Source organism: Myxocyprinus asiaticus, chromosome 35 (genome assembly GCF_019703515.2).
Source record: "Myxocyprinus asiaticus isolate MX2 ecotype Aquarium Trade chromosome 35, UBuf_Myxa_2, whole genome shotgun sequence".
Classification (NCBI taxonomy): domain Eukaryota; kingdom Metazoa; phylum Chordata; class Actinopteri; order Cypriniformes; family Catostomidae; genus Myxocyprinus; species Myxocyprinus asiaticus.
Window position 1 is genome coordinate 24,024,149 of NC_059378.1, and position 24,943 is coordinate 24,049,091.

A 24,943-nucleotide genomic window follows, 5' to 3' on the forward strand; every position below is an offset into this window, starting at 1 on the left:
AAGTTCTTCTGAATGCAAACGATTGATTATTTTTAGAAACAAAACAATACTTATATACTTTTTAACTACAAATGTTTGCTTCCGTACATCTCTGTGACGTGCGCTCATGAGAGGGATGACATGAGCTCGTTGGTAAGGTCACGTGCCACGTGGAGGAGTCAGGAAGCATGTCATTGTTTACAAGAAAACTTGTGCCGTTTAAAAACCACAACAGTCCAAAACAATTTCAAAACAATATAAAATAAAATAAAAAATAATTTCCAAATAATAATAAAAAAAACAATGTAAACAATGACGCACTTCCTGACTCCTCCTCCACGTGACACGTGACCTTACCAACGAGCTTACGTCATCCCTCTCATGAGCGCAGGTCAACGAGATGTACAGAAGCGAACATTTGTAGTTAAAAAGTATATAAGTATTGTTTTGTTTCTAAAAATAATCAATCATTTGGGTTCAGAAGACTGGAGTCATGTGGATAATTTTGATGCACCTTAAATATACATTTTGGATCGTCAAAAAATGGAGGACATTCACTTGCATTGTTTAGAGGAGGAGGCCTGAAATGAAATCCTAAAAGTCTTAAATTCTGTTTTGATGAAGAAAGAAACTCAGATACATCTTGGATGGCCTGAGGGTGAGTAAATTATCAGCAAATTTTCATTTTTGGGTGAACTATTCCTTTAAGGCCACAAACACGCATTAAAGGGATAGTTCACCCAAAAGTGAAAATTCTCATCATTTACTCACCCTCATGCCATCTCAGATGTGTATGACTTTCTTTCTTCTGCAAAACACAAACGAAGATTTTTAGAACAATATCTCAGCTTTTTTGGTCATTAAAATGCAAGTGAATGGTGACCAGACATTTTGAAGATCAAAAATCACATAAAGGCCACTTAAAAGTAATCCATACGACTTCAGTGGTTTAATCCATATCGTCAGAATATATATAATAGGTATGGGTGAGAAACAGATACATTTTAAGTCCTTTTTTTGTTGTTGCCATAAATCTCCACATTCACTTTCACTTTCAATATGTGAAAGAAAGTGAGCCGCATATATGCGAACGTGGGGGACAGTCACTATTTTACATTGGAGTATATAGATGGGTATATTTTATAGTGTATGTGCTTTTCCCACTGTACTCCAAGAATTATTTAATTCTTTCCGATTTGTTGGCTTGTTGTAGGGCTCTATCCTATGACGATTGTTATCTGGTCTGTTCACGCACCTGCACACTCCTCAAAAACCTGTTAGAATGCTGCTTATGTGTCTACATGGCCACTCCTGCATTCTCAAGGAGAAACCTGGATGTGTTAAACTGCTTTTTTTAATCCCTTAAATGGTGCAAGGAAATCAGAACGCGCTTTCTGCAAAAAACCCCGGAATAAATCTTTTTCTTTAGTGCATACAAACATGGTTTAATGTAGACCACAACAGCTGTGATTGGTCCACTTTGCAACCAGAGACCAGAGATAGCATCACATTTTCTCTAAAGCTATGTCCCAAATAATGCACTTACACAACACACTATGCACTCAGCCATATAGTGTATGGATTTTTTCAAAATCTAGTATCGTCCCAAATTGAACACTACAAGTTTTTTTTTTTTTTTACTACAAGGAAGCATTTGCTGTTGCACAGCTGTCAGAAATGATGTTTCAAACACATGCCATGTGTTGATGCTAGCTTTAGCGCATTAGCCAACCTCAGTTCAAAACTTGTATCTCAAACAACGTACATATTCACACAGTGTGGGGTGATGATAAAACATTTAACTTACATTTGTAAGGTGCTGTCTTCACTAAAGTTATGCTAGTTGCTACATTCTTTACAATTCTTTACAATTGTTTTGTCAGATCGGCAGCAAATCAGCCATCCGCCCCTTCCGCTTCATACAGCAAACTGAGCGCTGAGTGCATTAAGTGTCCAACATTCTATACTCCGTTTTGGCAGTTGGAGAAGATAATCATCTGGATACTCATAGTACACTTCTTTTTGCTGCATTTTCAGTTTTAACACACTACTCACATTACTACACTACACTACAAAATGACGTTGAATAGTGTGCGGTTTGGAACGCAGTTTAAGATTATTTTAAAGAGCCCATATTATGCTAATTTACAGGTTCATAATTTTATTTTGGGGGACTACTAGAATAGGTTTACATGCTTTAATGTTCCAAAAATGCATTATTTTTCTCATACTATACATTGCTGCAGCAACTCTTTTCACCCTCTCTCTGAAACGCTCTGATTTAGCTCCTGTCTCTTTAAAGCCTCCCTTTCCGAAAAGCCCAGTCTGCTCTGATTGGTCAGCTGGCCCATTCTGTTGTGACTGGTCAACCGCTTAGAGCGTGTGTCGGATATGTAACACCCCTTACCATAACCTAGTTTCAGGCTTCCTGAGCAGCTGTAAACACTATTGTATCTACGGTAACAGTGGGTCGGTTTTTGCCGTACCAGTTCGAGCCCAAGTCCGATAATGAACGTTTGGAAGAACAAGCTGATCAACCCGAACCACCTTCACAAGCACGACTTGAGCAGGATGTTTTACAGTGGTGAGTTTTAATTTTGTAGCTTTCTTACAAGGACACTGTTGATTATTGTGAACCTAACAAAGCTTCAAGAAAAAGACACGTAGTGCATCTAAGTTAGTCATCTTTTGCTGGAATGGGTGTAGCCAAACTTTTTTCACCAGAGCTATGAACGGAGAACAGAGGCTTACTCCCGGTTGGACATTACCGGCGGTATTAGAGAGTTAGTGAGCAAGTTAGCCGTGGACTACCGTGGATAGCGGCTGTAACATTACAGCTTGTAATATTTATATAATTATATAAGACTCTTGAGATCGACCATTTTGTTACACAGTTTTAGGTAAAAGCCAGCCCACAGCTGAATAGTAAACCCTTACCAAAACAATAACATTACATAGCAGGTTAGCCGAGCACTACCATGGATTGCAGAAGTAAAATGACTGTTTGTAAAAATAAATCCATCTCCACACTTGATCACTATTTATGATAGTAAGAACGACAAACAATCTGCATAATTCTACACAGTTGTAGGTAAAAGTGGACCCGCAGCTAATTAGCAAATCTATTTTAACACAATAACATTAGCTAGCAGGTTAGCAGAAGCCTACAGCTGTGCACTGGCTGTACACCGTAGCTACAAAACAAAACTCAGCATTTCAACTCTCGGTAGCAGATAAATCCACAAATAATTAAGCATACTTACAGGTTGTGATCCTGAAGCACCAGATTGTCCCAACAAAGTGGGAACTGCACCATCTTTCAGGTGTAACCATCTTGAAAATCCAGCATTGTTTGTGGTTGTACTGCTGAGGAATAGTGGTAAAAATAAATTTTAACCACTGATTCTTCAATTCATCTGCCTTTGGAAGTCCAAGCAAAGAGGTTTTGCTTTTGCAGTGAAGAAAACAGTGTCTTCTCGACATGGCGACAACACTAACCCAACTCATCCTGGCAGGCGGGCCAAGGTAGCCTCTAGGCGGGCATTATACAAATGTGTTACATAGTGAAGTAGATACTTTACGGATTAAATGACTGGACTACAAACCAGGCGTTTTATGTAGTTCAGGAGCAGTGTTGTCTGTGGGTGAGAATAACTCCCTTTTGTGTGGACTTTGTAACTTTGCAGACCTTTTACATGCACAAACAGCTATACTACACACTAAAGGAAAGGTAAAATCCCAAAAAGCATAATAGGGCCTCTTTAAGATCTATGCATCCTATCCACTGATCAGTTATCATGTCACATTGTATTTTTGGACATTGGAGTTTTTCTGTTTTCTGTTTCTGTTTCATGATGTGAAAATGCGACAAAAGACACATCGGTTTACAACTTCTAAACTCTGTGCTTTTTTCTTGAGGGCTTTTATTAGATATATTTGGAACGTGAGTGAAACAGTATTTGTTGTATTCTACTCGAGACCTTAACGATCTGTTTGATGTTTTGACTGTATGTTTGACAGTATGGTGTACAGTCAATAATCATAATTCATAAGTAATGAAAACAGAACACTTTTAATTTGTCAGCAAATTAAAAAGAACCTATTAAGAGTTGGTTATATTGTCTATATGCATTGTAAAGTCCAGCTTCTAAGTTTAAAATGCCACCCATTTTGTGTTGATCAAGCGAGTAGTTTTTTTTAAATTAATTTTTATGATTTTTTTTTTTAGCACGGAGCATCAAAGTATGTCAAAATATTTATTTATTATTATTTTAACAACTCAAGAGCAAGCATACATACATTTTTTTCTCTCTCAATGGCCGGCAATATGTATTATAAATAATATATACCTAAATAATACATATAATGATAAACTAGTTTTTAATGCTACAATAATTGAAGTATGTAACAAGGTTCAGGAAAGGAGGATGCGGGAACTGAATTAACAATCAACAAGACTTTAATGAGACACCAACATAAAACTGAAACATAAAGACACACACACAGAGCGGACACATGTGTCTCTCTCTCTCTCTCTCTCTCTCTCTGTCTCTGTCTCTCTCTCTCTCTCTCTCTCTCTCTCTCTCTCTCTCTCTCTCTCTGGCGTCCCCGGTTCCTCCTTGATCCCTCTCCCGCTGATTGGGCAACTCAGCACTGGGTATGCACCCTCTTGGCCTGGCCGTGCCCTCCTCCTCTTCACATACCCCCACCATCTGATTCAGGCCGGGGAAACCTCTGGTCTGACTAAGTCTCCCCACTCCCTTCCTGGAGGGGAGGAGTTGCCCCTTCAGCCATTCCGTCGCCATCTTCCCCGCCTCATGGGAACCTGGGTTGGATGAGGGGAGGGAGAGGGGAGGGAGAGGGGAGAGGGAAAGAGAGCGGGAGAGGGGGGGGGGGGGGGAGAGAGAAAAGAAAACGCTCTTTTTTGGCTCCCGCAGGCACGCCGCCCACCTCAGCCGCTCCTCTGACCCCTGGCAGAGGACAGCGGGCTTGTCCGCCCCCTGGCGGATGGCAGCAGTGATTTCTCCTAGACAGCGTGCTCTTCCTCCTTTCCCGGGTTTCGGCACCAGTGTAACAAGGTATGGGAAAGGAGGATGAGGGAACTGAATTAACAATCAACAAGACACCAACATAAAACTGAAACTTAAGAGCACAGAACACAGAGCGGCCGTGTGCGTCTCTCTCTCTCTCTCTCTCTCTCTCTCTCTGATGTACCCGCTCCTCCTTTATCCCTCTCCCACTGATTGGGCAACTCAATGCCAGACGTGCATCATCTCAGCCCGGCCACACCACCACCTCCTTGTCACAAAGTACTTTGAATCCACGAACATTACATTGCCTTTGTTTATGTATAGTTATTTCAGAAAGTAAGGCATTTCTATCAATACACTAGCATTTTGGTTGTGTACTCGCAGAACGATGCAGACTGTGTACTCTATTTGATGAAGGATGCACTTCTTGTCCAGTAAAACAGTATGTTCTTTAGGTATGCATCCGTGTATTATGAATATATTCTGGACATACATAATTCAGGGAAGTGGGTATTGACCCGTGACCTGAATATACTGTATAACATAATAACAACAACTGCGAAAATAATCTACTGTGGTTTTGTTAAACAAGCACCATTTAAGCACAAGAAACAACTTTCTTGGTATATATAGCAGTTGAAAAGAGCCATCAGACTCACAGTTCACCGCCAATCTTTTCAACACAGCATTTTGAACGTGACATTTCCTCAGCTCCCAAGGTATTATGGGATTGTAAAGTGTCCATTCGATCCGCACTTCAGAGTCTCGCCAAAAATAGTAGGTCATCCGGGTATTTCTCCTTACTGTTTTATTAATACTGAGGATTCGGACATACTGCTCGATTGAAATACTGTTTTTGCAATATTATATAGTAGGGAAGTATGGATATTTGGATGCAGCGCAAGTCTTTTGAAGGCATACGATAATTTTATATGATGAACGGACCATAATTAAAGTCATTATTCACTCTCATTTAAAATCAATTCCATAAACAGGGTAGAATTCCAATATGGCAGCATATCGTAAGAACCAATGAGGTTGCGAGATGACGTTTGGTCACGAGATGCGCAAGAATCAATTTAGGTTTAATGTTGTCTACGTAGACGCCATATTGGATTTTAGCATTGTTGAAATCAGTTTTGCTGTTCAGCTGGACTGCTTTTATTACACTTTTGCATTAAAGTCTCTATGTACATCCATTGTATGTGTATATAATAATGATAGAATTTCCATTTTTGGGTAAACTAATTCTTTAACTTCTCCATCTTACCTAAACTCGACTACAGCAGGGGTATTCAACTGGCGGCCCATGGGCCAAATCCAGCCGGTTTGAAATTTTCAGTGGCCATCATGAGTTGTCTTAGGGGCTGTTCACACTTAATGCTTTTTGTGTCTGTTCACGCTGTTTTTCAGTTGTGTTCCTATGTAAATTTGCGCTAGACGGATGTTGTGCCACGTCTCAATCTTTATACAGTGTCTCGTTCAAGAGCGCCGTGTTTTTTAGACTTTTTCAGAGGTTGTGCTACGAATGATCATTATCCATCATTTTGACAAAATGGGAAGATTAAAGAACTAAATCCATGGACACAGAAAAGTTCTGTTCATTATTTTGGTCAATGAAACATTCAATTTGATTACTCAAAAGTTTAAATTATTACACATACTGTATAACAAACTTAGATTTGTGTAACGTCTGATGTAACTTCACCAACAAACAAGGTGCATAGAGAGAGCAATTTTATCCATATATTACTAACTTTACTGTTGTTGTTTAATAAAAATTGTATTATCAGTCTTAATTACTCTCTCTCATAAACAGATATTTTATTTATATAGTAAACAAATATTATAGACCTACTATAACACGTTATTCTTGGCCTACATGCCCCAAAGATTTTTCGAAATGGCCCACTTCTCAACCAATCGCATCGCAATGGAACACTGTATCAACAGTATCAACAAGGTATCGACAATGCTTCGCTCACGTTACTGGAAATCGCTAACTTGCATTGAAAAGAAATTACTTAATTGCTACAAATCGCCCCTTTAGTTGTCTTGGGCATTGTTAACATTCATGGCTTTATTTGTCTTACATTAGTGACCGGGGAATCTCCACCCAGTCTCTCCAAGGACCTCACCAGCTCATTGGCAAGCGTCGGTGATGTCAGCTTTGATGCAGACTCTCAATTTCCATTGGACGAGTTAAAGATTGACCCCTTGACACTGGATGGACTGCACATGCTTAACGACCCGGACATGGTTCTCGCTGACCCGGCCACTGAGGACACATTCCGCATGGACCGACTGTGAACCTGTGAATGCAGTTTTAAGCGAGACGTTCAGCTGCATGGCCTCTCTGTTCACCATCTGGTCACTGACCATCCCCGTCCCCCCCACAGCATGCTGCCAAACCATTCATGGGGTGGTGGAGGTTTGCGTGGGGTGGAGGTGGAATTGCCGAATCCACACTGGAGTGTTTGTAATGTGCAATACTGTCCAACATCCACCACCCACTTTCTTCATGTATTCATGTTTTGTTTTGCATTATGTCGTCTTGCTTTGTCACCAACTTGTAATTTTTGTTTGCCTTGCTACGTGTTTTTTTTTTTCCCAGGTTTTTATTCTATTTTTATTTCTAGTTTAATGTTGTTTATCCTTTTGTCTCTGGAGGCACATAGCTTTAATTTTATACCATTTGGGTTTTTTGTGATAGTTTGTTAATGTTTGCTTCAGTTTGTTTAATTGTTTTTGTCAAGTTGAGTGAATGGCTAAATTTTTAAATCTCAATGCCATTATGTCCTTGAAAAATTATCAGTCTGTGTAATTATGTATGTTAAATCTACATATTGATTTAATATTCTGTATTTATTCATTTATATATCTGTAAATATTTATTATTTTTTATATATATTCATATTTTTCATGTTAAGGAGCACTACTCTCTCATATTGTATATCAAGGGTTTAAGGAGCGTTACTTTTACAAAATGGCTTCCATTTCATAACATCCAAACATCTCAAAATGCCATAGTTGGTCTTTTGATATCATTAAAAAATATATATATATATATATATATATTTGTCAGTGACTGGCTGAAAGACAGTAGTCTCAAAATGTAACCCATAGTTTAGCGTTTATGTGGATAGGTGACTTGGACATCCTGTATGTTTTATATATGTTATTGTTTCTAATTGAAGATTTGATTGCTGTTATTGCTGTTATGTATGCTCCAAAGGTTGTCAGTAAATATGACCCAAGAGCTGCTGCAGAAAACTACTGAATACTTCACTGTGAGAAGACCTGATTTTGCCTTATATGAACAAAATGCTATTTTTAACTGTCAATGTGACAATGTGTTTTTTCTAAACATCTCAGTGTCTGGTTCTAGTTTGGCTTCTGTGTTCTTGTTTTAACAATGCCATTTTGTTCAGTATTAAATGCTGTATAGTTTGTACTTGTACTACCAAACCTAACTCAAGGCTTGGGGAGAGTAATGCTCCTTATCCACTGTGCTGTTCACTGGAGTTTGTGTTTGTTATTCTCATGTGTATGTTCGAGCGAACCCTGTCACACCTTTTCCTTGTGTGCGATTAGAAAGGTATTAAGGAATCACTCATTTACTTGAAAAATTTAAGAATGCAACATATACTATATACTATATACATATATAGTATACATACTATATACAGTGGGGTCCAAAACTCTGAGACAACATTGAAAATCTGGGATTTTTTAACCCGGAAATGAACAGCAGGTTTTAGGATTTTGAATAAAGTAATAATGAGAGCAGTTTTCTTTCTTGTGTTGGCGTAGTTCCTATTGAAACAGTTAGTTTGAGCAGGACATATCAAATGGTTAATCCTTTTTCAAATAGCCAATTGGCTTAAGTCACAGCCATGAACAATCATTTGTTACTTTCATAATCAGTTGCATTCTCATTCTAAAGAGCTTTTGAACGGATTCAAACATGTAGTAAAATAGTCGTTCATATTTTTGGTTCGTTAAGACTGTAAATGTAGATGTGTAATTCATTTTGTCAGCTTTTAGGTGTATACTAGCATATACAGTTGAAGTCAGATGTTTACATACACCTTAGCCAAATACATTTAAACTCAGTTTTTCACAATTCCTGACATTTAATCGTAGAAAATATTCCGTCTTAGGTCAGTTAGGATCACTATTTTATTTATGAATGTGAAATGTCAGAATAATAGTAGAGAGAATGATTTATTTCAGCTTTTATTTCTTTCATCACATTCCCGGTGGGTCAGAAGTTTACATACACTTTGTTAGTATTTGGTAGTGTTAGTATAGGCGGCGTCTAGGCAGAGCGATGCCAGGAAGATAAGTGGTGAATGAGTTCCACCTGTGTGCCACACTGGTCTCGCGTTCCAGTGAGGGGTGGTGGAAGTATTTAAGGAGAGGAGACAGTGGCAGATGAGAGAGAGAGATGCACAAAGCCTGTCTGTGTGTGTTTTTATGTTCTTACGTAGCTGGCTGAAAACCAGTGCATGTTATTTTTTTTTTTTTTTTTTTTTTTTTTAGCAGTCAACATATGAACTCCAACATAATATAAAAGACACATACAAACATAACTCTGTGTGTCTCTCTCTCGCTAGCATCTTAGGCTCCCCTTTATCTCTCTCTACCACTGATTAGGTGACTCTGCACCAGCAGTGATCACTTTTGGCCCGGCCACACCCTCCTCCTGCTCCTCACACTCCTCCACCGCCTGATTCAGGCTGGGGAAACCTCCGGCTTGACGTACTCCCCTCCAGGAAGGGAGTGTTGCCCTTCCAGCCGTCCTTCTACCGGCAGGTCTTCCCCGCCTCCTTGGACCCTGGGAGAGATGAGAGGGAAAGAGCGAGGGGGAGAGAGAGAGAGAAAAGCTGGCTCAACGGCCTCGAACACGCCATCCACTGGTCCTCAGCCGCTCCGCCCCCTGGCAGACGGCAGCAGCTCCTCCACGACCCGACAGACGGCAGCAAGCTCCCCCGCCACATCGCGGACAGCAGCGGCCCCTTCATCTCCTGGCGGACAGCAGCGGCCTCCTCCACCTTCGGGTGAACCGCTCCAGTACCACCATATCATTCCTCCTCGGTGTCGTGACCCTCCCCCAGCGGTGAGGGCTTTTCTGACGGTGCGTCTTCCTCCAATGCCGGGTTTCGGCAACAGTGTAACAATTCAAGGATGGGAAAAGAGGAAGCTGGGACCGGCTTGACAAACGTAGACATTTAATAAACACTTTTCAGTGGATAACAAAGCAAAAACACGCACTGCCTATCAGCCAGCTATGTATGAACATAAAAACACACACACTGACGGCTTCCTGCATCTCTCTCTCTCGTCTGCCGCTGTCTCCTCTCCTTAAATACTCCCGCCGCCCCTCACTGGAACGTGAGACCGGTGTGGCACACAGGTGGAACTCATTCACCACTTACTCATTCACTGGCCTCGCTCTGCCCATATGCCGCTCGGCCTGCCCTGCTCGTCAGAGGTAGCATTGCTACCAATTAATTGTTTAACTTAGGTCAAACATTTTGGGTAGCCTTCCACAAGCTTCTTACAATAAGTTGCTGGAATTTTAGTCCATTCCTCCAGACAGAACTGGTGTAACTGAGTCAGGTTTGTAGGCCTCCTTGCTCACACACGCTTTTTCAGTTCTGCCCACAAATTTTATATCATATTGAGGTAAGGGCTTTGTGATGGCTACTCCAATATCTTGACTTTGTTGTCCTTAAGCCATTTTGCCACAACTTTGGAGGTATGTTTGGGATTATTGTCCATTTAGAAGACCCACTTGCGATGAACCTTTAACTTCCTGGCTTATGTCTTGAGATGTTGCTTCAATATATCCACATAATTTTCCTTCCTCGTGATGCCATCTATTTTGTGAAGTGCACCAGTCCCTCCTGCAGCAAAGCAAAACAACATGATGCTGCCACCCCCATGCTTCACTGTTGGGATGGTGTTCTTCGGCTTGCAAGCCTCGCCCTTTTTCCTCCAAACATAACGATGGTCATTATGGCCAAACAGTTCAATTTTTGTTTCATCAGACCAGAGGACATTTCTCCAAATAGTAAGCTTTTTGTCCCCATGTGCACTTGCAAACTGTAATCTGGCTTTTTTATGGCGGTTTTGGAGCGGTGGCTTCTTCCTTGCTGAGCAGCCTTTCAGGTTATTTTGATATAGGACTCATTTTACTGTGGATATAGATACTTGTCTACCTGTTTCCTCCAGCATCTTCACAAGGTCCTTTGCTGTTGTTCTGGGATTGATTTGCACTTTTTGCACCAAACTACGTTCATCTCTAGAAGACAGAATGCATCTCCTTCCTGAGCGGTATGATGGCTGCATGGTCCCATGGTGTTTATACTTGCATACTATTGTTGTACAGATGAACGTGGTACCTTCAGGTATTTGGAAGTTGCTCCCAAGTATGAACCAGACTTGTGGAGGTCCACAGTTTTTTTTCTGAGGTCTTGGCTGATTTCTTTTGATTTTCCCATTATGTCAAGCAAAGAGACACTGAGTTTGAAGGTAGGCCTTAAAATACATCCATAGATACTTGTCTACCTGTTTCCTCCAGCATCTAAAAAGGTCCTTTGCTGTTGTTCTGGGATTGATTTGCACTTTTTGCACCAAACTACGTTCATCTCTAGAAGACAGAATGCGTCTCCTTCCTGAGCGGTATGATGGCTGCGTGGTCCCATGGTGTTTATACTTGCATACTGTTGTTTGTACAGATGAACGTGGTACCTTCAGGCATTTGTAAATTGCTCCCAAGTATGAACCAGACTTGTGGAGGTCCACAGTTTTTCTTCTGAGGTCATGGCTGATTTCTTTTGATTTTCCCATGATGTCAAGCAAAGAGACACTGAGTTTGAAGATAGGTCTTAAAATACATCCACAGATACACCTCCAATTAGCAGAAATTAATTGGCTAATTGCCTAAAGGCTTGACATCATTTTCTAGAATTTTCCAAGCTGCTTAAAGGCACAGTTAACTTAGTGTATTTAAACTTCTGACCTACTGGAATTGTGATATAGTCAATTAAAGTGAAACAATCTGTCTGTAAACAATTGTTGGAAAATTACTCATGTCATGCACAAAGTAGACGTCCTAAAAGACTTGCCAAAACTATAGTTTGCTAATATGAAATCTGTGGAGTGGTTAAAAAATGAGTTTTAGTGACTTCAACCTAAGTGTATGTAAACTTCTGACTTCAACTGTAGATGAATTCAAAGCTAATAGACATGGACTAAAAGCCACAAAATTTCATTTTATTGGTTCTTTAAGATTTTGCACTACTTCTAGTCCTTAATGAAATGTAAGCAAATTTGTGACATGGACAAGGTTAGCTACTTTGACAAAAGGTCATGCTCTTTGGAACATTCTCACATCATGCTTGTTGAGTCCATACCAGCTCAAGTACATACCAGATAGTAAGAAATTCTGAAATACTATGTATCTAAAATTTTCACACAAAATTGTTATTTTAATTATAATTTGTAATGAAAAAGTTTGAATTAAATTGGAATTAAAATAGAATTTAAAAATAGATGTATTTTGACTATGGCTCTCAGACTCTTGGATCCCATTATGTAAGTTGAAAAATATTACATTAAAAGTTTATGCCACTGGGAATAGCCAAGTGAAGTTTAGCACTTTTTAGCATTTTAATGAAATGTTTCCTGTTCAAATTTCAGTCAATTTGATTAGGTTCAGGCATCTTGGTCATAGAAGTTAATTTAGATCCTTTAAAGGAATTTCTGCAAAATATAACTTGCAAAACTGATTTGTGATTCCTATGCAAATTAAAAGCATCAATCAACCAACAATCTGGAATATTTCTGGTTGAATGATTTGTGTACTTTAAGACATTAGGCATTGGTCAGATCGTGGATATAGTTCATTAGACATAAACTGCAATACTCACTTAGGGTTTTATTCTTCAAACTATGCCATTTGGAATATTTCTTTTCACATAATTACCATTTTTCTTAAACACCTATCCTGAAAATAGTGTACATAAAGCTTATCACAGAAATAAGATGACTGCATGTCAAAGCGAGAAAATACCTTTAGAATGAGGTCTTTGTTAGCTTTTTGGTATGAAGTCTTTATTACCTTGGCTGATTCCAGTACAAAAACATTCACTGCACATAAAACAGTGTAGACCCCCCCGAGTGCATGTATTAGTTAATGCTAGTGGTGTCATTTTACTGGTCTATCACTGATAACCGCATCTCTGATCATGTTTAGAAACAGAATGTATTTATAGGGCTCCGTGTTATGATGTGCATTACACCAAATTACCTGCTTGCTGGACCAAAGCACTTTGTTTTATGTTATGTTGTTGTTTATTTGGTCACAGTAGCATTTTTCTGTTTTTCACGAATGTAGCATGTTTGATATCTTCAGTTGGGTCATTCCCTAGCCCTGTCAATTTGCTCAGCCCTTGCACTTTAGGTTTCCTTATGAAATCCTGTCAGAAATCTCTTAAGATATGGCAGCTTTCATACTGACGCATGTGCATTTCTTCAAAAATCCTCTTGCTGTTTCTTCTCATGGCTTTGCTCATGAAACTACGGACTTTTTAACCTTCTGAGAATGCAGACTGTTCAACCCTGTACATGCATTACTTTCCCCCAGTTTGTTGTAAAATTATTCTTTGTGAACTGTTCTCTGTATTGCATTGATAATTCAGAGGAAAAACTATTTTGGAAGCATACATGTGACTTCCCAATGCAAACTGAAAAAAGGGCTTAGTCTGTTTGTTGCTTTAACATGTAAAACATTTGGAGATGTGGACAGACTGCATGTGTTTATTGGTCAAATAATCTGTTATGGATGCTTGGGATCTTGCTAACACATGCAGCATGCAGCCAACCTGTTTGTCTGGGACTTTTTTAGGGCCGTAGCAAGTTATTCTGGGCCCCCTGACTGTATATTGCTCTGGGCCTCTTTCCTATTAAAAAAAAAAAAATTGTCGTGGGCCCCTAGAATCTTTTCCACCTTTCACCACACTAGCTATGGCCCTGGACATTTTACAGGACTGGTTTTAGCTTACAGCACTTATGTGTACGATGGAATTGTTCATTTGTGTCCTCATTATTTGTGAAAGCAAACCCCCTTTAGTGTAAACTCTCCTTTAAGCCTTAATAGAACTGCTAAGCAGTTAGTTATCATGAATCATCACCATTAAGACTAATAAGGACATAGTTGTCTAGATGGTTTGTATTTCTTGATAAACATAATGTTAGTGACCCATAGGAAATATCTGACCAATAAAAGAACCTTTCCCCTTGAAGAATAGCAAAAGCATAAACCAAGTGCCATCTACATTGATTGCTTTTGGTAAAATTTAATATATTTTTTATTTTGTCAACCATCATTTCACTTAAGGCAGGTTTAATAAGTATTAAAAGACTAATAAACTTCTCACGAGAGTGTTCATAATGAATGCACATCAAATATTTGTGATCTTTTATTTTGTGAGCAGAATTGATGCTCGCTCTTTATTGGAATTAACGATAGATTGAGAAATATAATTTGTGGTCATCTATAGCTTTTATTGGGTTAGTTCTATCCAGATGCCCAGTTTTATAGTCGCTGTGCTAGTGGGGTCATCTTTTTCTGTGTCTCCTATTTGTGGAAACTGATTGTAGAAGGAACTGATTACATCTCTGTTGTCTAGCTGGTCCTTTTCCTTCCTCAGAAAATATGCTAAATATGGATGTGCATGATGTCTCAGATGCATATATCAGAGCCTTCTTGTTTTATCATTCATATTTTGTAACCTGTATTTCTGTACGTGTTTTTAAAATACATATATATTTAAACTGCGGTGTTTGTGACTTCAGTGCTGATGCAATATCATTTTTGTCTGCTTTTCATTTGGGGTAGTGAAAAAGTAAATCATGAAGACTTTCCTGCTGTAAAAAAAAAAAAAAAGAAAAGAAAATAATAATGACACATGTCAGAAATATACAACTAATAACACACACACACACACACACACACACACACATGTTGGTGCGGCTATCTGTATGAGGACTCCCATAGACATGATTTTTGTACTGTACAAACTATAGATTCTCTACCCTAACCCTACCCCTAAACCTAACCCTCACAAAAAACTTTCTGCATATTTACATTTTCAAAAAAACATAGTTTAGTATGTTTTTTTAAGCTATTTGAATTATGGGGACACTAGAAATGTCCTCATAAGCCACATTTATAGCATAATACCCTTGTAATTACCAGTTTGTTACCTAAAACATTTCCTCGTAAACCACCCAAACCCGCCAACACACACACACACACACACACACACATTAATTCATTCTGTATAAAAGAACTCAGGTGATGTTTTGCCATCATATAAATGTTGAGTTTGGGTTTAAAAAAGTTGGATCTGCTGAGTTCTAAATGTCTCATAGTCTTCAGGGATGGTATCTGCAGAGAAGAAGAAAGACATAAATAGTGACACAATGAGCAGTGTTTGGTTAAGTTTACGCAGCAAGAACATAGAGTGAAACCAAACACACCATCTTAATGCACAAAATGGTGACTCGACCCAGCTAAAAAGACTAGCTTAACAAGCATGCAATTCCCATGCTGGTCTAGGCTGGTTATGCTGGTTAGTGCTGGCTTGGTGCTGGTCTAGCTGGTGCACCAGCATAGCCATGTTTTTCACCAGCAAAACCTATCTGATGAAGCTGGTTGACCAGCATTGTCTTTCTGATGAAGCTGGTTAAGTTAGTTTAAAAGCCTGGTGGAGACACCAGCACACTAGCATCACATGCTGGGGGACCAGCACCCAAAACACAACATAAGCTGGTATTCAGCAATGGTATCTGGTATCCTCAGATCCGACTGCACCTATTTATTTACTTTTTCAAACATCTTGCTGTTTCCCATGGTGTTCATCAGTGTATAATAATACAATATGTGGTATCCACTTACACTATATATCGTTTTAATGGGTTTAATGGATTCAAATGGTCTTTTCTAAAATGAACTAACCATCGCATCGGTAGCGCAGGTTGGCCCAAATGATGTTCTCCTGAGAGAAGCAGAAAACTCCCAGTCTGCCTCCTCTCATGGTTGTGTCGATGATAATTCCTGTGTCTGCCACCATCTGCGGACCTTCATAGAACCGGACCCTGCATGCATGACACACAGAGCACTAACTCAACATGCACGGGACAAAATTGATTGAATGACAGGTTGATTTACTTTGTTATTCCTACCATGCAGTACATTTTCATGACCCATCTTGTATATCTTAATATATTAAATAAAATATTAAACTCACATTCCAGATGGAAATCATATTAGTTAACACATTAGGATGTTGTCATTTTAACCATGTCCTGGGGTGTTTTGCACTACCTTCTAAAATGGAAAACTTGTGATTTATTAATATGTTCAAGAAGTATTTCAGGCATTTATTTTATTTTAATTTTTTTTATGTTTTGTGGTATTAGTTGGTTTGTCTCACTCTAAAACCTTTCAATCCTGTTTCACTGGTATGATCATTTCAAAATATAAAAAGATAGTTGTAACAGGGTAAAACGGAAAGGAGGAGGCGAGAACTGGACGAAGCATCAAAGTAATATTTAATTAAACAAAAAGACACAAACATAAACACAAACGCATACAGGGCAGCTGCCTGTAGCTCTCTCTCTCTCCCGAACTGCTGCCTCCGGCCGCCTTTATCCCTCTAGTGGGCTTGATTAGCCTGATATGGGGCCGGGCGTGCGTCATCACAGCCCGGCCCCGCCCTCCTCCTTACCACAATAGTTAAAAAATATAAAAATTAACAGTTGAAAGACACCCTCATGTACTGTAAGCTAATTTTACCTCCTCATTTCCATTTTTTTAGGTAACTTTTTTTTTTTTTTTTTTTTTGCAATTGAGGAAATAATGTTATAATTAACCTTAAAGGGATATTTCACTCACAAATTACAATTCTCTCATCATTTATTCACCTTCATGGCATCCCAGATGTGTATGACTTTCTTTCTTCTGCAGAACACATACAAAGATTTTCAGAAGAATATTTCTGTTTTTCCATACAATGCAAGTGAATGAGTACCAAAATCTTGAAGCTCCAAAAAGCACATACAGCCATCATAAAAGTAATCCATACGACTCCAGTGTATTAATGAATGACTTCTGAAGCGTAAAGCTAGATGTGTGTAAGAAAAAGATAAATATTTAAAACTTTTTTAAACTATAAATCCTCGCTTCCGGTCAGCTGTCGTATGCACATTTACGAGAGGGTTGAGTTCATGCTGCCTCTTGCGTGACGTATAAGCGTGTTGGCATGTCGATATCGTCGGATCCCTCGGCTGGTCTGAAATCAGCAGGGGAAAAATGTTCACTGCACACCCGACTCAATGAATGTTTTGATAACCCGATGAACAGCGAGCAGCCATAGCTTCAGTCGCTCGGGATCATTGATAGGGATTCTGTGAAAAGTTAGTCTTTCCTCTTGCAAAGATGCCCAACCAGTCATATGGATTCATTTTATGATGGCAGTATGAGCTTTTTGGAGCTTCAAGATTTTGGTACCCATTCACTTGCATTGTATGGACCTACAGAGCTGAGATATTCTTCTAAAAATCTTCATTTGTGTTCTGCAGAAAAAATTAAGTTCACACATCTGGGAAGGGACGAGGGTGAGTAAATGATGAGAGAATTTTCATTTTTGGGTGAACTATTCCTTTTAGTGTCTGAGCTTGACCAGAACATATTTCTGAAAAAAAAAGGTAAACTGTTTTATAGAAATACTTACTTAATATGCAACGCTAGCAAGTGTATTCAAGTAGTTGAATGGCCCATCTCTGATTTTACCTGATATAGCCTTCTTGGGGTCTGTGCTGTAGGAACCAACGGTAGGAGGTCTTGTCTTTCCAGCCTACATTTCTGGCATCTTTCCACAAGAGTTTCACCTGGTTGGTTGAGTCACCTGTGTGCCAGAGTGAGTTGCGCAGGTTCTCTCCAGGACCTGTGTCTGATTTCACTGCCTACCATCCAAATAAAGACACCGATACCATATTTAATCTGAACAATAACAGAAGCTGTCACTCGGAAATCATAGAAGCCAGATCATACCTTAAGCTGGATACCAGGCTCAGCTATGGCTCTGAAAGGATTGGCTTGCCAGTAGATCTGCTCGACCTGCTTCCACATTACCACATAGAAGCTGGAGCTGTCCTGATAGCCAAAAATGAAGACTGCGTAGTCATCCGTCTCAGTATTCACATGAAATGTCCCTTCAAAGTCCACGCCATTGAATGCTGTGTAGCCTGTGAGAGTTACCAGAAGGGAATGAGATCAGATGTTGGACAGCACCTCCAATACGGTTGATTATCTTTGTCATAGTCACCTTACCTACAGCCAGTCCAGGGTCACTGTTTATGGTTTGAACAATCTCTCTCCCATGTTCAAAAGAATGTACAGTTTACACAGCAAGAAAATAGAGTGAACCAAACACACCATCTCAATGCAGAAAAAAGCACACAGACCTGATTGAGCACCACCCAGTTCGGATCGATCTGTGCATCGCCCTCTGGATCCAGAACCACAGTCTGGTAGGTTCTGAAGTCAGTGAGAGGAACCTCAGCATTCTCAGGGCAAACATCAATGATGTCGCTAACTGTGTCATTGTCAAAGTCATTCTCGCAAACGTTGCCAATGCCATCACCTGCAAATAAATAGTCAAGATTAATAAAATGGCTGAAGATCCATGGTGGTTGGTAACCCTGCTGAAAAGACCAGCCTAGACCAGCATGAATTTCTATGCTTTCTATGCAGGTTAGTGTTGGTCAGGCTTTCTAGTTAATTCTTGTTGATTAAGCTAGTGAAGAAGCTTTGTGGGCACAGCGACCAGCATCCAAAATTATGCTGGTGACCAGCAATGGCGGTCTTTTCAACAAGGAAATAATTATTTACTCTTTAACTCAAAGCAATGGCGTATTAACAGTTTGATGTAAAGTTAGGCCTCCAAGCCTTAAAGCTTGACCATCAAAGTCCTCCTGGAGTGGGTTTGGGATCAGACGACAGTTATCTGGTCCAGGTGGAAGGAGATCTGGAATGCCATCATTGTCATCATCATCATCACATTCATCTCCAATGCCATTCTTGTCTGTGTCCAGCTGGGAGCTGTTAATAACTGCAGGACAGTTGTCTCGAGAATCCTGATGTCCATCTCCATCACTAAGGAGAGAAAACGTGATTGGACATGCTGATGAGGGATGTGACCAAATGAATCAACAATGGAAGGTTTGCAATACCTGTCTTTGTTGGTGTCACAAGGATCGCCAATCAAGTCATTGTCCACATCCAGCTGTGACAGAAAGAAGGAAAATTATGGTGGTTCTTTGTTCTTACTTTATTACTGACTGTTTACTTGTCTTGAATAATTACTTTATAACTTGAAACAATGTTTGCTCAAATTAGTTAGTATTTTGTTGTGGTATCTAAACTGGTAGGAAACTGGGAAACCTGCCCCCCCGCTCAGCCTTCTTTCAGACTCAGAGAATGTAGAATCAAACCTGATCAGGGTTACGAATGTAGGGACAGCTGTCACAAGCATCACCAACATTATCACCATCTCAACCATTTTTGATTCCTGTGAAGCAAAATACAATTCACATTTGCATATTTATCCAAAGCCACTTACAGTGCATTCAAGGTATACATTTTCTCAGTTTGTGTGTTCCCCAAGATTCAAACTTATGAACTAGGCATTGCTAGCATCATGCTCTACCAGCTGAGCTTATGTTCATCTCAAGTCTTACCATCCCCATCAACATCGTCATCACATTCGTCACCCTGACCGTCACCATCCGTGTCTTTCTGGTCATTACTTTTGACCAGACGGCAGTTATCACAAGCGTCTCCATAATCATCTTGGTCAATATTCTTCTGATTTAAATTAGGGACGAGCACACAGTTGTCCTATTAGAGCAGAGAGCATTATAAAAGTCATGTGAAGCAGTAGATGGTGATAATAAGGTGTCTGGTGATATTACACAGCATGTGGTGCAGTGACTTCTAACCACTGTGTTTAGGATCCCATCTCCATCTGCATCATCATCACATGCATCACCGATGCTATCTTTATCTGCATCCTCTTGGCCGGAGTTTGGAACAGTGAGGCAATTGTCCTAATAAAACCATTGTTATTGAGATCTCACCACTGTTTGAAATATTTTTTTGTTTTGTTTTGTTTTGTTTTGTTTTGTTTTGTTTTACCTTTGCGCAGTTTCCCTCTACGCATTCCAGTTTTTCATCAGGGAAGCCATCAATATCTGTGTCTGGTCCACATAAGTATCCATTCCCAGCCCAGCCAACTCCACACTAAAACAGATCAGATCAGTGGGACTGGTCATGCCCTTATAGCGGTTTGCAGAAAGGTGTTATGAAGATGTTCCCATTGACTTACCGCACATTCTATTTGTCCATCGCGGTGAATGATGCATTCTGCACTGGCTTGGCATGGATTGGGCTGCCCATTGCCACACGACCGCTCAGGTTTACAGCCTTTCACTTGATCCACTACAAAACCAGGCTTACAACGGCCACATCGAAAAGAGCCCTGTCATAAACAAGCACTGATTCGCAATAACAGATGTAACCATTTCCCAAACATTTTTGACAAGTGGTTCTCAACTGGTTTGCTTCAGCACCCAGATTTTACTTTGGACATCAAGTTGTGATATGAAACCTGTAACCCATATTTAATGTAGTCTGGGTTTTATATTATTTCCTTGTACCGTATAGTTGTGTAGGGCATGTCACACAACATGCCCTTGTTGACATCTGCCTAGTTTGGCTAGTTTCTACCAAGTGACATAAATTTACACCAAAATGTTGTAGAGTTAAATTCGACACACATACAGTACTTGGACGTAGACAACAATGATTTGGGAAGAATTTTCTCCTCCCTTTTAAAACTTACCCTTTCTATGCTCGGTTATATGGTTTTATTTGAATTTAAAACAGACAGAACACTGGTTTAGACCATTTATTTGCATTAGATTGGGCTGTGGTACTGTGGTACTGTGACTGACAGACCATAATGCATCACTCACCGGCGTGTTGATGCAGTTGGAGTTCTCTATGCAGCCACCGTTTGAGTTCTCACACTCATTGATGTCTGTACAGACCTGCATATAAGAGTTTCCTTTCCATATCAAATAGTTTATCCATTATATGTCTGCATTTGAATAACTGAAATATTCTCATATGCTGAAAAAATACCTGTTTGTTGCAGATGCATAGGCAAGTCCGACCCCCTGCACCTGGGGGCCTGTGTACCCAGCAGGACAGGGGCCACAGCGGAAACCAGGTGATGTGTTAATGCATCTCACCCCCATGTGACATGGCATTACAGCACACTATATGCAACAGTAGAAAACAAAAAACTGTAGGTTCCTATAGTGTAGAATTAAAATGTCTATTCTTTACAGGGTTGGACAATATTCATAATTAAAAATTTGGCTCCATTTCATTTCATGAGATAGAATTTGAACTGAATTGGCCACAACCCAAATCATGTTGAATTGGTATGACAGGAGGAGGAGATTACTGAACAGCAATTCTAAGAAACTAAAAGAAATGTCAACCAACAGAGGTATATAACTAGTAACACAAGTTTTGTGGTAAAAAAGAAATAAATGTATCATCTTTATACGGTATGTGTATCTTGTCATCCTACGTGTTGTCTAGCTCCAGTTAGAAGACTTTGGGTCGTGTCTAAAAAGTAACACCCCAGTTGCCCAAAGTCTCATGAGAGTCGCATGCGATGTTCACACACAGTGTTTAATGTGTTTATTTCAAGTCCCACAGAAACCCAACACCTACCTCTAAACCTAACCTTAACCCTACCACTAAATCTAACCTTAGTAACAGTGAATGAGACTCTTGCGAGACTCTGGCTGTTGGAGGATTACCTTCTAAACACAGCCAAAACTTTGTGGTAAATTAAAGCATTCTGGGAAATGAAGTATTCTTCAAACAAGGTCTATTACATGGTCATTTACAATCAAGGGTCCCCCCCACCCCCAGTAATCAAAACAAGCAATTACAACTTGATGCCACCAGGTGTCATAGTGCATTCAACACCAGTGTGGCAGGGGTTGGGCACACATGAGGGCTGTGGATCTGCTGGTCTCATGCCTGCAGAGGGACACCGCAAGAGAAAGAATTTTAAAAAGATCTCTTTGGTTCATGAATCTGATACAGTGATAAGCTTAGAATTCCTCACCACAGGCTTCACACTCCATAACTGTATTCTTCAGGAAAACAAATTCCTGTATCTATAAAACAAAGAGGAGTTCATATACTGTATGTCATTATGAATGTGGCTTTTTGTAAATGCCAGCACAAGTATGTGATTTAAAGCTGATTTACTTTGTAAGTATTATTTTCAATGTTAAAATTCAACCAGTGGAAGATGGTGGAGTTTCGGAAAAGCTGTTTGAAAGCAATCCTTCTTTTTGTAATTTCGTGTGGTGATGTCAGTGGTGCAGAAATTACACAATTTATAAAGAGAAGTGAGGAGAGGTTGTTTGAATTGAAAATGTCAACTATTTTACCTGTTGTTTCAGTAGTTCCTTGATCTCCGCGAGCTCCATGTTTGTGCCTTTAATTTGTTTGATAATCTCTCCATCTGTAGTAAAGGATGTGAAATCAGGATGATTTTGCAGCATATGGTTTTATTTAAAGAAATGTTCAACCCAAAATTAAATTTCTGTCATAATTTAGTGAGTGAATGAATGAATGGGGACATATACTGTCTAACTCCCAAAATAGCAAAAAAGCACCATAAAAGTAGTCCATTTGACTTGTGCGTCATATTTTTAGATTACACTTCCTAGCGCCATCTACAGTAGAACTCTGCACATGCATCAAGCACTAGGAAGTGTAATCGAGCTTGAAATCATGATCTTAAGTAGAGACTGCAATAGCAAGATATACAGTGAAAATTTGTTTGATTTTAGTCTGTTCTCACCCCAAACCAATTGGATAGCTTCACAAAACATGGATTACACCACCGAAGTCTTATGGATTACTTTTATGCTGGCTTCATGTGCTTTTTGGAGCTTCAAAGTTTTGGTCACCATTCACATGCTTTGTATGGACCTACAGGATATTTTTCAAAAAATGTTCATTTGTGTTCTGATGAAGAAAGAAAGTCATACATATCTTGGAGTAAATGATGAGAGTTTTTATTCCTTTAAATGTAGAAAAAATTCCAAGGCACTCATGTGGGTATATTAATAAAAAGCCTTTATTAAAATAGGTCTAAAATTAAAAACAAAAACTGATGCTAAATAAGCCTTCATCAGGGTGGGGAAGTTGGGAACACACAACTTTAACAAACAGGTATTATATTAATGTGTTCTATTAATATTCTATTAACAGGTTAACATGTGACATTTTGGCCACACCCTACTGAATATTTTCTCCTCTTGTGTTCCACAAGAGGTGAACTATCCCTTTAAGAATGTCAACAGTAGTAAACTACGTAAGTAAAACCAACAGGAGAGTTTCATGATTAATGTGTATAAAGCTCAGCTCAAAATATAATGACTTTTCCTGCAGGTACTCTGGACACTGGAGGATTTTCAGCATCTGACAGTCCATAGTTAGATCTGTGTTGCAGTATATCACCAGACCATTCATCTATATCTCCTGCTGGAAACACATGCTGCTAGAACATTTATCAAACAAACTGCTTTTTACCTTTGTCTGATCTTATAATTATTGCTTACTTTGAGTGCTGCTGAATGTATTAAATCTTACAAATGTCATTAAAAAAGTCATGAAAATTCCTATAGTAAATTTACATTTTCTAGTTATGCTTAGCTCTAAAATATTAAATCGGCTTGAGATTGCTCCTTTCAAGTCCTTGTAAATTCTTTAAAATGATTTTAAATCATAAATGACTGGAAAAATCAAAGAAGTTCATTGGTCAAAAGACACTGGAACCCTGTATATATTTATTTTTAATCTTTCTATAACTCTTCACCGAAATATGAATAATTTGACTCACCTCTGGATATTCCTTGAGAAGAAACCAGAGTGCTGTGCAGATATAAGCTGCAACTGAACAAGAGTGTGCACAGCATGTTCAGTGTCTGTGTCCACAGTGAGGGGAAAAGGGCTCTGCGTGCCTCCAGTCTCCTCTGCTTTTATACAGCGTCTCTGACATCATGTGCAGTCTGGCTGCTCACAGATCACGCATTCCAAGGTTCCTGTGTAAAATTCTTGGATTTGACTCTCTCTACAAAGTATTAAAATACTTTCTTTGCACCTTGAAAACATAGTGTACAACTTAATCATTAATTTCAAAAAAAGTTCATTGTAACATTTTTTTTTTTTACAAATATCATGAAGTTTTGTGTTAATATCAAGATTTTTTTCTTAGGGTTACACTTTATGACCTAAATAAAATGTACCTTTATATAAAAAAATTCTAATATTAATGACAAAACAATGATTTCTTTTTTATTTTATTTTTAAATCACAAACAGTCTTGAGGGCCTAAAGGGGTCCTCTCTGTTTGTTAGTTACATGTACATGTTAGTTACGCCACATCACTTTGATTTGGTGAACAAAAGTGTTTCAAATATGAATCATATTTTAAAATCGAATTGTTTCACTGCTTTAAAAAAAAAAGAAAGAAAGAAAAAAAAAGATGTAATAATAAGATAATTCTGCAATACTCATACCAATTTAATTTTTATTTAGAATTCAGCTTTTAATGAGACTTTTACTGTCTCCGGACAGTTACACAAATTTTCTTTTACTTTAAGCCTCAGAAAAAATATCAAAATGACTTTGAACTTAGTAATTGATAACGTGTTCATCATGGAATTGGAGTATTCAATTGCTAACTGTTTTGCGT

General features: G+C 39.0%; 1 protein-coding gene and 1 pseudogene across 3 annotated transcripts in view; one reads left to right on the forward strand and one right to left on the reverse strand.

Annotated features, from left to right (window-relative positions):
* Positions 1-8,798, forward strand: part of LOC127425889 (CREB-regulated transcription coactivator 1-like) — a 33,403-nt gene extending 24,605 nt beyond the window's left edge. For all 3 annotated transcript variants that reach the window (XM_051672175.1, XM_051672174.1, XM_051672176.1), the window contains one exon: positions 7,108-8,798. In XM_051672175.1, coding sequence (XP_051528135.1) covers positions 7,108-7,319 — 212 coding nt within the window. In that variant the 3' untranslated portion in view covers positions 7,320-8,798. The remainder of the gene's footprint in view (positions 1-7,107) is intronic.
* Positions 8,799-9,556: 758 nt separating this feature from the next.
* Positions 9,557-24,354, reverse strand: LOC127425884 (thrombospondin-4-like; annotated as a pseudogene).
* Between the last annotated feature and the right edge of the window lie 589 nt (positions 24,355-24,943).